The sequence below is a fragment of the Eupeodes corollae genome, chromosome 1 (assembly GCF_945859685.1).
Source record: "Eupeodes corollae chromosome 1, idEupCoro1.1, whole genome shotgun sequence".
In the NCBI taxonomy this organism is placed as follows: domain Eukaryota; kingdom Metazoa; phylum Arthropoda; class Insecta; order Diptera; family Syrphidae; genus Eupeodes; species Eupeodes corollae.
In genome coordinates this window covers 143,587,014-143,600,522 of record NC_079147.1, presented here as the reverse complement: position 1 = coordinate 143,600,522, position 13,509 = coordinate 143,587,014, and the positions used below count along the sequence as shown (strand labels likewise).

The 13,509-nt window shown below is 34.1% G+C and overlaps 1 protein-coding gene across 15 annotated transcripts in view; it reads right to left on the bottom strand.

Moving 5' to 3' along the window:
- Window positions 1-6,128: 6,128 nt before the first annotated feature.
- Window positions 6,129-13,509, bottom strand: part of LOC129953677 (glutamate-gated chloride channel) — a 240,227-nt gene continuing 232,846 nt past the window's right edge. For 5 of the 15 annotated variants that reach the window (XM_056067373.1, XM_056067603.1, XM_056067048.1 and 2 more), the window contains 2 exons: window positions 8,515-8,631; window positions 6,129-8,436 (listed from right to left, as the gene is read on the bottom strand). In XM_056067373.1, the coding sequence (XP_055923348.1) occupies window positions 8,427-8,436; window positions 8,515-8,631 (127 nt within the window). In that variant the 3' untranslated portion in view covers window positions 6,129-8,426. Of the gene's footprint in view, window positions 8,632-13,509 lie in introns of all 15 variants that reach the window. The other 10 variants (XM_056067303.1, XM_056067764.1, XM_056067842.1 and 7 more) reach the window with 5 other exon arrangements.

Below are 13,509 nucleotides of genomic sequence, written 5' to 3'. Positions count from 1 at the left end.
AACAACATGTTAGTGAAATTATTGAAAAAATGCACAACCTATATATTTTTGTGTATAGAAAAAAAAGTTTAAATTACCTATATACAATACATTATAATAAATTTACAAAATAAAAAAGTTAAATTTACATCATTAGTGAAATTTTTAATACAAATACACAGATACGTAGTTATAGGTTTTACAAACATAAAAAATAAAACACAACGAAAAATAATTATAATCTAATATTTGTCTATTTTTACAATACACATTTTTTTAATTTTTTTTTTTTACATTTTATAACCCTGTATTATATTTTTCTATCAACTTTAAAAACTTTGAAAGGGTAAATTTGTTTAAAGAAAACTATCACTGAAAAATTCAAGTCATCAACCTCAAAATATAAACCAATCTATTCTAAATCTTAAACTCGCAAATTTTGAGCGGTGTTTCCTTTAGATTTTACAAAATTCAGAACTAGTGTTTAGCAAGTTTTGAAAAAAAATACACAGATTCAAAGGTTGCCATAAAGGGTGGTTAAATTTTAGGGGCCGATATTAAATGTGAACCACACCCAAACGTCAAATTTGTTTTCCACATTCAATTTGAACCATGAAAGGACCAAGAACACCAACACACTTCTCGTTTAAAACGTCACCATCGACGTCACTAAGGACTTCGTCAACCTAAGCTCTGCTATTAACGCAGAAAACAACACCATCGCTTAGATCAAACGAAAAATTACTCTAGCTAATCGCTGTTTCCTTGAGCTGAGAAATACCAAACTCCTTTCTAGAGCGACTAAAGTGTCATTATATAAGACAGTCATCATCCCCGTCCTGTTAAATCGGATGAAAAAACTTTGAGTCGTTCCGAGAGAAAAGTTCGTTGCATGATCTACGGTCCCGTATGCATAAAAGGTTAATGGAAGAGAAGATAGAACGACAATCTGTACGCGCTGTACAGAGACGTAAAATTAGCCAGAAGGGTAAAAGTCCAACGACTAAAATGGAATCATAAAGTTCATAGAAACCAATGAATGCTCCGGCCCGAAAGTCTTCCACACCCATAATAACACATTAGTGGAAGACCGCAAGTGAAGGTGAACTCACCCAACTTGGAGCGCAAAACTGGAAACATCAATCTAAAGAACTTTGAGTCGTTCCGAGAGAAAAGTTCGTTGCATGATCTACGGTACCGTATGCATAAAAGGTTAATGGAAGAGAAGATAGAACGACAATCTGTACGCGCTGTACAGAGACGTAAAATTAGCCAGAAGGGTAAAAGTCCAACGACTAAAATGGAATCAAGTAAAGTTCATGGAATCCAATGAATGCACCGGCCCGAAAGTCTTCCACATCCACAGGAAGACATTAGTGGAAGACCACAAATCATGTGGCGTTATCAAGTGTAAAGTGTCCTCACCCAACTTGGAGCGCAAAACGGGAGACGTCTAGCTAGAGACCAAGCTGGATGGGGAAGTTTGTTGGGTCAGGTCCTAGTTCACACCGGACCGTAGCTCCACCTTAAGTATGTAAGTAAGTTCGCTATAGCGCTCTAGCAAGGCTAAAGAGCCTTCCATCTCAACTCATGGTCGCCTTGTGCCCAATAACTGTACCTCTTACGCTCGCTGGTGAACAGTATGCATAAAGACTTGCATTTTCACGCTTGCAAGGTGCATTTGACTCAATCATAAAAGCCTCTTGAACTTTTGAAGCGTCGCGACTTCAATGTTCAAAATGATGGAGAGGTATATTTTCACTTTAGTGGATTCGTCAATAAGCAAAATAACCCTATTTGGGCGATTGATAACTTGTGTTTTATTCAAAATCAACATCGTCCTTTAAAATTTATAAAATAAATAAATTAGGCGGTGCAACCGTCTATTAAGAACCAGGGCGAGTTGACTTACAATTCTCAACCATTCCTGTGTGTGAGTAATGTTGTCAAAAATGGAAGGGACCTACAGTTTATATGCAGAATCCGAACGCCTAATTTGAGAAAGCACTTTTCATGACAAGAATCACTCTTGAAGGATTTGTAAATTCCTTGCAAGAGGCAGTACCCGTGAAAGAAGTTAGGTGACACAGGCAGTTATTGAACCCAAGACCCCTTACATGACAGTCCAACGCACAAACCATCACGCTACGGGTACTACCCTTAAAAATCTAACCACCCTTTATTTAATGTATCTGTTGTATTACATATTTATTAAAAACTTAAAATCACATTGTATACAAAAGAATACAAATAATAAATCTATGAATTTACAAAAGATTTCATTCAATTGATCGCATTCGAAATCAATAAGTCGATTGAATGCATTCTTTTGCCATCTTTGTTGATGGAACTTGGAATTCCAGAACAATGTTTTCAAAATCATTTTACCCTTTCGGAAGCTCTCAAATGATACATTTTGTTTGCTATATATGTATATCACTACTTATATATGTTTGTATTTGCTGTTATATAATTTATCATTCTTTCATCTACAACTCTCTATTTTTTAATTTTTTTTTTTTTACAATACTTATGGTTAATAAAATACAAAGTATAATGTGTACCTCTCTGCTTTTAAACAAATGAAAAATAAAAACATAAAAATATGATAAGAAATAAGAAAATTAAGAATATATAATTTCTACACCATGCTAATCATTATTAGAAAAAATATCTATAGTATTTTTTTTATTTTATTTTTGTTTTTCTCGTATAAAAATTTACAGTAACAAAGTGTATTATTTTTCTTTTATAAACTTACCTTTTTTTTACTTAGCATTTTTGGTATGTGGTATCATTTTTTTTTTTAATATTAATATTTTTTAAGAAATATTGACAAGAAGTTAATAAAATAAAGTAATGAATTTAAAAAAAAAATAAAGACAAAAAATTACATAAAATATTTGCTATGTAGAATTCACTCTTAATTAAAGTTTTCATTTATAAAACTTGATTAATTTTTATTCTCTGTCTATTTTTTCCAAAAAAAAACACACTTCTACTTGATTTTTTTACATGCAATTCCAGGTAATAAAATAAATTATTATTTAATTTGATTTAAGAAAAAAATGGGTCCAAGACTATAAAAACTAATTTTTACTAATTTTTTTTTTAATTTAAAAAGATGTTTCATTTTTAAATCTTGGACACACTGGCACTGTATATTTTTGTATCAACAACATGCTTCTTTATATGAATTGGATATACGTTATAAAAATTAGAATGAATCAAAAATTTAGAAAATTATGGAATTGTTTTATGTACTTTATTAAAAAAAAAATTAAAAAATTTGTACATTGAAAACAACGCAAATTGCACATAAAAAAAAGTAGTTGGTTTGTTAAAGTTCAATTTGCTGTATTTAGTAGATATAGTTTCTTTTTGGTTTGGTTGGTTTAGTTGATGAATTTTTATAGTGAAAAGTTTAAGTTTTTTTTGGATTAAATTACCTTTTTTTAATTTTTGATTTCTTTAAAAATTTAATTCAAAGAATTTTAGTGCGAGTGAAACCAATTTTTGTTCATAATTTGCTGTTATTTTTTATTTTATTGTTGTTATTTTTGTTGATAAAATTGATTTGATTTGAATGTGTTGTTGTTTTTTTAATTTAGTTCTTGAATATGTCTCTGTTTTATATATTTATATATATTTCCTTGTTTGGTGAGAGCTAGATGCATATAGTATAATTATTAAAATTAAAAAAAAAATAATTAACATTTTTAAGGAGAAGAAATTTTTTTAAAAAGAAGAATAAACTTTTAGCTAAAATTAACTTTCTAAATACGTATTTTTTTGTGCTTATACAACCACAATATTAACTTATTCCATTATTAATTACTTCCTTCTTGATGGTTAGGTTTGTTGTATGTAAACTCAGCTTGTACCTATTTTCTTAAAAAAAAAACAACTTTTTTCTACTATAAATTGTGAAAAAAGCAAACAAAAATTAATTGTACGTACCATATTCTTATATTTTTCTGTCCGAATAATATTTAAATTAATAAAATTTAAATTACGAATTACATAAAAGTTTTAAATTTAAAAAAATTAATGGTTCTGAAGAAGTTTGAATGAAAATTATTTTCTATATATACAAATTGTAGCACCAAAAACAATTTATTTATAATTTCATTGCATAAATTCAGAAAACGTAGGTAAGTTAAACAAAAAATATTAGTATTTCTGACATCATCAAGGCTTAATTCAGCAGCATTAGCCTAACATACGCCAACGCCCCCACTGAAGAAAAGGATGACAAAACTAACTCCGAGCTCGTGAGCAAAGCATGTGCGAAGTTTTCTAGCTACGATATTAAAATTGTCCTGGGCGATCATCTTTGGTGGAATACTCACGAAAACAAGCCTGTACGACAACACTTCCACTATCGGATTTAGGCTCATCGATTTTGCTGTGGGGCGAAACGACAAGGTAGCCAATAAGCTTTTTCCACACCTCTACATTCACATAGGAACTTGGAGTTCTCCAGATCAATCTACCGTCAACATGATTGACCACACTGCGATTTACGTTAGACATGCTTTCAGCATCATGGATAACCGAACTTTCTGAAGAGCTAGCATCGACTCGGACCACTACCTTGTTGTAGCCTGGATAATACTTCGGGTTTCGAGACCCAAGTAAAATAGGGAGATGCTGGGAGATACAACGTTGAACGGCAACAGTCCCAAGAAATCGCCAAATATTTCTCCGACCGAGCCACTAGTAACTTCTTTCGAAGTTCTCTACTGCCAGCATAATGTATCGAGAACCAGAGGCAGCATTGCTAAGATGCAATCAGAGAAGCCGCCTCTGACGTAAAAATAAAATTAATAAATTGGGTGGCGCAGCAGTCCGTTCGAAAACTAGGGCCTAGTGACTGACAACTCTCAACCATTCCTGTAGGCGAGTACTGTTGTCAGGGATGGAACGGCAAATTTGAGAAAGCACATGACAAGAATTAACCTTGGAGAATTTGTCAATTCCTCGCAAGACACAGAACCCATGAAAAACACTTTAGGTGGCATAGGCAGGGATCAAACCCAAGACCTCTCGCATGATAGTCCATCGCACTAACCATCATGCCACGGGTACTACGCCGCCTCTGACGTGCTTATTATCAATTAGGCACCAACAAGAAACCCCTGAAACAACAGGCTTGCAAACCATGTGGTCAAAAATGTTGAGGGGTTCAAAAGCAGAAACGAATTTCGAAAGTTTAATAAGCTGGTGAAACGAGATTAACAAGTACAAGAATCTCAGCATAGTTTGCCCAATTTTTAGGAAAGGCGACCCTCTAAATTGCACCAACTTCAGCCTCCTCAACATCGAGAATGAGATCCTTTCTGCCGTACGTATTATGTAAATATCTGAGGCCATTCGTCAACAACCTGCGAGATCAATATCATTTTGGTTTTAGACCAGGATAGTACATAGATAGATGATTGAACAAATATTCGCATTAAGGCAGATCTTGAAAAAAAACAAGGAACTTCAAATCGGTAACCACCACCTTTTTATCAGCTTGATGTGTAGGGGGAGATATGTCTAGTGTTGGTATCCATGTCAAACTTGTTCGTTTGTGCAGAATAACGACGGACAATGCTTGCTGCTCTATCAGGGTCGATAAAGATCTCTGATATCAATAAAGGTTTTAGACAGGGCAATGCACTGTCATGGAACTTCTTTAACATCGCTCTGGAAAGAATTATGCAAAACTTAACCGTCAACACTATAGGCACATTTTTCCAAAGATCCATCTAATTACTCGGATACGCTGATAATATTGGCATAATTGGAAAATCAAAGCAAGATGTCAGTGGAGAGTTTTTGAGCATTGTGACGGAAGCAAAGAAGAAGGGTTAAATGGTCAACGAGGGCAAGCTCAAGTATATGCTGTCATAAAAAAAAGGGCATGAAACTACGAAGTTTCGGACAAAATTTCACCATGAACAGTGTACAGCTAAAACTTTAAGGAAGTTATGGATTTAGTCTACCTAGGCAACGCTGAAAGTTCAGACAACGACATGATGAAATCAAACGGAGAATAACTCTTGCAAATCGCTCCTTTTACGACTTATAAGGCAATTGAGTTGTAAAGTCCTGTCTAAACCATCTTAAGTCACCATCTATGAGTTTTCAAAAGATGAGACCGTCCTAGGATGCTTCAAAAGAAAAATTCTTCTGGTGATTTTTGATTCCGTCTGCATAGATAAGAAGATACAACTAGAATCTGTACGGTCTGTCAAAAGAATAAAACGATTAAAGTGGCTGGATATTAAAGAGCGATAATGATCCGGAAGCTCTTCAAATCTTATTTCAACGTTCAAAGCTGAGGAAAATGGCGCACGCAGGTGGGAAAGAACCTCAACTAACTTCACATCTGATACCGAAGATAGTTAGGTAGGAACCGAATTGGCTGGAGACTTATGTATGTTTGTTGAGGCCTCAATTCGTCCCGGACTGTTGGACCACCTTAAGTAAGTATATCTCGTTTTAAAGAGTATTCTTTGAAAGTTAGAGGTTATAGTTTGCTACATATGAATAAACCATTTAAAAGACAGTCTCATCTTTTAACATTTTCGGGGTATTGTTTCTTTTTTAACAATTTTGAGTCTAACAAATGATACTACCTGCCTGATGATGGTTGCCAAAAACGTCCTCCTCAAGTCAAGGTCTGTTTCATTTCATTTCTACTTCATTGTTCATACGCTTAGAAATATAAATTTATAACAATTTTATTAGATTTTTATAAACCTAAGGCTTAATTTTCATAAATTTTCAGCACTTTCAAATAAGATGGGGATCAGATCAAGTATTTTTTCTTTAATGTTAACACCCTTTCGATACGCTGAAATAGGCCCCCAAACAAGTTATAGATGCCGAACCTCAAAGAGAAGCTTTGATAGAAAAAAACTCCGATAGCAGAAAACTCTCAAAGTAATACCATAATATGGGTATTATTTTATTTGCTCGAACCAAAAGAAAGACCGAAGTCGTGACAGGCCCAAATGGTTGGAATTTGGAACTAACTTATATTTGGAGTCCCAAAATGTAATAATAAAATGAATAATATAGTCCCAAAACCAATTAAAGACCTCTAGTCTAAACAAGCTTCAATCCCCAACTATTTGTAGCCAACAGAACTTTTCGTGCCACAAGCTTTCATAAACACAAAATATAATTAAATTTTGATCTAAATTCTAAAAAAAGTTTTAACCAAAATCAAAAACAGGAACTTGTATAAAAATAGGCTTAAAAAGATTTCAAAATATAGAAACACACAAACAAATTTACAACTTGCAATCAATTCGATATCGAAATCAAGTTTTAAAAACAATCAAACAAAAAAATGAAAAATATTCAAAGAAAACCAAATTTTGATTTAAAAATATTATTTCGTTTTTATTCCCAATTTTGTAAGTAATTTTATAAACCTAGGACATAAAATTGATGAACTTAAATTATTATAAATTTAAATAATTACTTTTTTTTATAAAAATGTGTCGATCATGATGTCAATTTTTTAGTTTTTTTTTTTTGTGAAATTTTATATATAAAAAAATATATACAACATTAGCGTTAGCGGCTTCTGTGACGATTGTGGTCAAACCTGGGCTTAATAATAATTACTCGTAAGTATAAAGCCTAACTTTCACCATTGAACTTGACCACATTGACAACCAGATCGCTAACTACTAACTCGAAGACAACGACATCAGTACTCGTGATTTTTGGTGTTGTTTTGTTCTTTGAAATTAAGTACCTAAAAGTCATGTTTTTAAAGATTTCTGATTTTCGATTTACGATTTTCGGAATGAGTGCGGTTTTGATATTGAAAAATGTGATGGTCATAGTTATTTAGGCAGATAGGAGGGTATGAAAGTCCTTGTGGCGATGAAGTGGTGCGTAATGTGTAAAATGTTTTTTTTTTTATTTATACTTTAATTTTTGTTTATTAATTGAATGTTGTCTATAAAATATTTACTTATCTTTTAATTGTTTGTGAGGGTTTATTTTTTTTTTTATTTTTTTTGCTATCCTAATTTACATATACTCGTACATAATATACTTAAACACCTAAATTATTACATAAAGCTAAAAAATAACTATCTCTATTCATTTATATATATATATGTGTGTATATATATTTATCTATATAATAATCTTTTTATATATAACATCTTTAGCTCACATAAGATAAAAATTGTATTCACATTCTCTTTCCCGTCGCGTCATTTATGCATATTTTGTTTTTGTAAAATTATATAATGTACTATATCAACATTTATATTAATTCATCATGCTTTTGTTGTTATTTAATTTTTTTTTGTTTTTTTTTTGATATTGATTTAATTTTTATATATTTTATGGGATTCTACATAGCCATACAGAGAGACACAGAGACAGACACAGATATTGTGTGAGTGTATACGAATAAAACGTCTTCCTTAAAATGTCCTTAAAAAAGGATAATAATAAATATATTAATATAATTTTTGGATAGTTCTACGAAAAAAGGTTTATTGTTTGATTTACTCATCCTCCTCTTCCCTGAAGAGATATGTACTCCAGTAGACCAGATTGAATAGGGCAAAAACCAGCGGGAACGTTATTCGTGATATAACGTCAATCCTCTTCGATCTAGAACATTGTCTTGGATAAATATTTATGATTATTAATTAATGGAAATCTAGAGATTAGCTTTTTGATTTGTGAATATTTTTTTTGTTTGTTTGTTGTTTAAAATTATATTTATTTAAAAAAAATTAACAATCTATATATACATATTTTTAAAAATTCATATTATATATATATATATATGTATTGTTATTATTTGAAGTTGTTTTGCTGATTTTATCAGGAGTTCATTTTTGTTTTGTAATTTTTAATTGGTTTTAATTTAAATAACATAAGAAATTAAATAAAAGAGTAATAAATAAACAAATAAATACAAATCTTATTAATTTTAAAACTAAAATAAATTATTAAAATAAATATAAATTCAATGATTGAAATGAGATTAAACTTGTACGTAATCATTTTTAACTAGATTTGGTCACTTTTAAGGAGTTTCAGGATAATAAGTCCATTCGATAAGACTTCTTCAATTTATTAATTACGTTAATTGCTAACGTAAAATTTACAACTCAGAACGTGCATGATTTCAACTGCTTGTAGCAAACAAAATAAAATTACGAGCTTGCAAATTTAAGGTTGTCATTTTTGTAGAGTCATTGAGTGCAGAGAAATTGTTTTATTTACAAATATATTTAAAAATATTTCTAAGGGATACAGTTTCTTCAAGCTAATCTGACTCAGATTGAAAGCTCTTTACAGTCTTTGATAATGGTAATAGTTCGAAATATAGTATATATATATAAATAGTCTCCTTAACATCATCTGTATAGATAATCAATATAGAATTATTCAAAACAGAGCGATAAATCATTAATAAATAAAATAAACAGCAATTGACCAAGGTGACACCCTTGAGGTACCCCAGAATTGATTTTAAATTGACATAAAGGGTGACTCTTAACCATGACGCTATAGTATCGAAACAGTCGTTAAGTCTAATATTACTTAATTCATTAAGAAGATTTTCATGACTTCATTTGTTAAATGTCTTGCTAGAGTCTGTAAAGTTGCAAACGCTTTGAGAGTTTTTTTTTCAAATGCTACCAAACGTAAACGAATGGTAATAAATTTGTAATTGTTGATTTTTTTTACGAAAGAAGTTATGCCAAAGACAAGGGATTACCAAAAATTAAGAAAATCAGACAATTTTGCAATGTGACCATAATTTGTATCTACATTTTCAAAACCTTGCTTAATAACAGTCACGTAAAGCGGTGATCCATAGAAGGAAGATAGAGGAGAAAGGAACACCGACTTCTCAGAAGGAAAAAGAGAAAGCATTAGAAGCGTGCCATGCCAACAATTCCGTCTTTCTGACTTCGAAGAAGTAAGCATTGCCATATCTAACCTGAAGTTTAACAAAGTAGCTGGAGATAATTTGGTAAAGAGCGTGTTAGGTTAGGTTAGGTTGGAGTGGTTGTCCGGATGGTCCATTGTGATACCACTAATGAGGTTACTCATGGGAGAGTAATGAACTTAAACAAACCATTTCGTACTTTTAATAAAGTTAGAGAGACGTTTTGTGTCAATCGTTGCCAGCTCACTGGTATTATCGAAGAAGGGATTACCGAGAAAGTTATTCCTTCTAATGGAGAGTGCTGGACATGTACATAGAAGGTGTTGGGCTGTTTTCTCTTCTTCCTCGTCATTGCAGCTTCTACAAAAGTCATTTGTGTCTTCCTATAAGGCACTGTCCTGTTATTACTCCAATTGTAGAGCTTATACTTTGTCTGCTCAGGGATATCAAGCCTTTTGACCGTTTTAAGTCTATGCTTGGCCATATTTGCTTGGTTGCTAGGCAGGTGGTACAATGTGACCATCTAGCATTTGTTGATTCTAGTGCATATTGCATGTAGCAAGTGGTGTTCCTATGTTATGTTTTTGTCTAACATTAGGCAGAAGTGTTCCGTTTTTGGCGAGCTCATCGGCTTTGCAATTTCCCGGAATGTCTCTGTGGCCCGGCACCCAAATGAGGGAATATTAAACTGTTCCGTCATCTCATTCAGAGATGACCGACAATCGCGAACTATTTGAGAGTTTGTGGAGACAGACGCGAGAGATTCAAGAGCGGCTTGGCTATCTGGGAAGATTTGTATATCCTTGCAAGATATAACGTCTTCTTTGAGCCAGGATAGTGCTTCTTTAATCGTCATTACATCTGCCTGGAAGACTACATTGATTGGGAAGTCTATAGGATAGACTGAGATTCCGTTGGTCCGAATAGATACCACTTCCAACACCGTGATCGGTCTTTGAACCGTCTGTATAGAAATGTGTACCTCATCGTCTTACAGGGGTCTCTCTTCTTTCCAGGAGGATCTTGAAGGGATGGACACATGGAAGCTTTTACCAAATACAATTTTTGGGTTGGTATAGTCTAAGCGATCTGGGATAGATCTGAAACTGTCTAGAATAGTAGTATGTCCATTGTCCAGTATTGTTACTGGTCCATTGAGAGCTGGGTCTAAGCCTTACGCATGAGTTGGCTGCCACCAATTGGGAGAAGATGTCAAGAGGTGTTAGGTTCAAAAGCGCTTCCAGTGCTGCCGTTGGTGTTGAGCGAAGTGCTCCTGTGATGCGCATACCTGCTGACTGCTGGACTTTGATGAGCTTAATTAGATTTACTATCTTGTCCAGTGCGGTCCACCATACGACAATTCCATAAATGAGTATCGGTCTGATTACCGAAGTGTATAGCCAGTGGGTTATTTTTGGGGAGAAGCCCCATTTTGATCCTATGGCCTTTTTACAAGTAAAAAGCGCTACAGTAGCCTTTTTTACTCTTTCATCAATATTTGCCTTCCAATTTAGTTTTTTGTCTAAAATGAGGCCCAAATATTAAGCTTGGTCGGAAAAGCTTAATGGTATTCCTTTAATCTTAGGTGGGTTAATCTGAGGAATTTTATATCTTCTCGAAAAGAGTATTAATTCTGTTTTATGTGGATTGACGTCCAAGCCACATTGCTTAGCCCATTTTGTTAGCCTATTTAAGGCATTTTGTAGGAGTTCCGAGAGAACTTGGGGGTGTTTCCCAGATACGGATATTGCAACGTCGTCAGCATAGGCAATCACCCTGACACCCTTTGCTTCCAATGATGTAAGTAGATCGTTAAGAAGGTGTACAAACTTATCTTTTTAATATAATCGGAAGAAAGCATGCCTGATGAATGAAACCTTGATATTGTTGGACTGATACTGCAAAAAAGAGACCCCCTTATCTTTTAACTATAGAGGAATTAGTCTGCTTAACATCGCTCAAACAATCTTCTATCTAACTAACGCCAATCGTCAAAAACCTAATAGGTTCCTATTAGTGTGGTTTAAACCAGGAAAATCGGTAACTGATCAAATATTCACAGTACGGCAGATCCTAGAAAACACAAGAACATCAAATTGGCACCCACCATCTCCCCATCGATTTCAAGATAGCATATGACAGAATCAACAAGGATGAACTGAATGGAGTAATACGAAGTTTGACATCCCTGTCAGACTAATTCGTTTTTTAGCCGAACCTCACGATGTCAAAAAGGCTTTAGAAAAGGTGGTGCACTGTCATGCTATATATTCTTTGAAAGAATAGTGCAGAGATCCCACGTCAACACTATTTTTCAATAGTTGGATGACATTGAGATAAAAGATAATGTATTGACCAATGAATATAAACCTATGTGTATTGGAAAAATTAGGTTTTCCTTCTGCTTTTTTGACATAGTCAGAAGAACTAAGCTTGATGTCAGTGCGGCTTTTGTGAGTACCAGAACTGATATTAAGCGAAGAATAAGTCTTGCTTATACCGCTGTTTCTTTGGGCTAAGAAAGCAATTGTGTAGAAAAGCCCTACGACTAGGAAAAAAACCAATAAAAGCGCCTTATGTACTTTCGAGAGAAAAGCTTGATCTAAGGTCTCGTATGGTAGAAGGTTAATGGAGAAAAAGATGGAACGAAGAGCTCTGTGGGCTATACAGCGAAGTAGACTTAGCCAGAACGATAAAAGTCCAACGACTGAGATGGTTGGGTCACGTTGAGTGCATGGAAACCTATGCGCCGGCTCGGAAAATCTTCGAATATACACTAACAGAACAGCGCAGTAAGGGAATACTGAGGATAAGGTGGATAAGAAATTGCATTTTGGAGCTTCCAAATGTCAGAAATAGTTACAGGATTAAACAGCACCTTCAAATGCTAATACTTTCTTATCAAAATGAGTATTCGTTAACACAAACGTTGGGTGCATTGCGCCCATTTTACGGTTGACAAGGTGGCCCTTACAGTGGACTCTTCAACGTTTGGTGGGCAAATTTCAGGCGACCGACCGGTAGCATGATGGTTAGTGCGTTGGACTGTCATGCAAGGGGTCTTGGATTCAATCCCTGCCTGTGCCACCATAATTATAAAAAAAAAATAATTTTCGTGGGTACTGCCTCTTGCGAGGAATTGACAAATCCTTCAAGAGTAATTCTTGTCATGAAAAAGTGCTTTCTCAAACTAGCCGTTCGGATTCGGCCTTAAATTGTAGGTCCCTTCCATTCCTGTCAACAGTACTCGCACACAGGAATGGTTGAGAGTTGTAAGTCACTAGGCCCTGGTTCACAACGGACTGTTGCGCCACCCCATTTGATTTGATTTTGACCGGTTCAATAAACATTCGGCCAACACCCGTACGTTCAAGGAACGCAAGATTGCCCAAAAACCATTGCCGCGGTCAGTGAAAGTGTACAGAACTTGGCCTTTCGCAGACTTCAACTTTGCAAATTTTGGGTCGGGACTTGGGCCTACACCCGTACAACATCCAACTAACCAGGACCTCAAAGTTCATGACCATAGACAATGCCGTTTGCTCACTGACTGGGACTCGAATCGTTTGGAAGAGGACCTCATTTTGGGCGTAAAA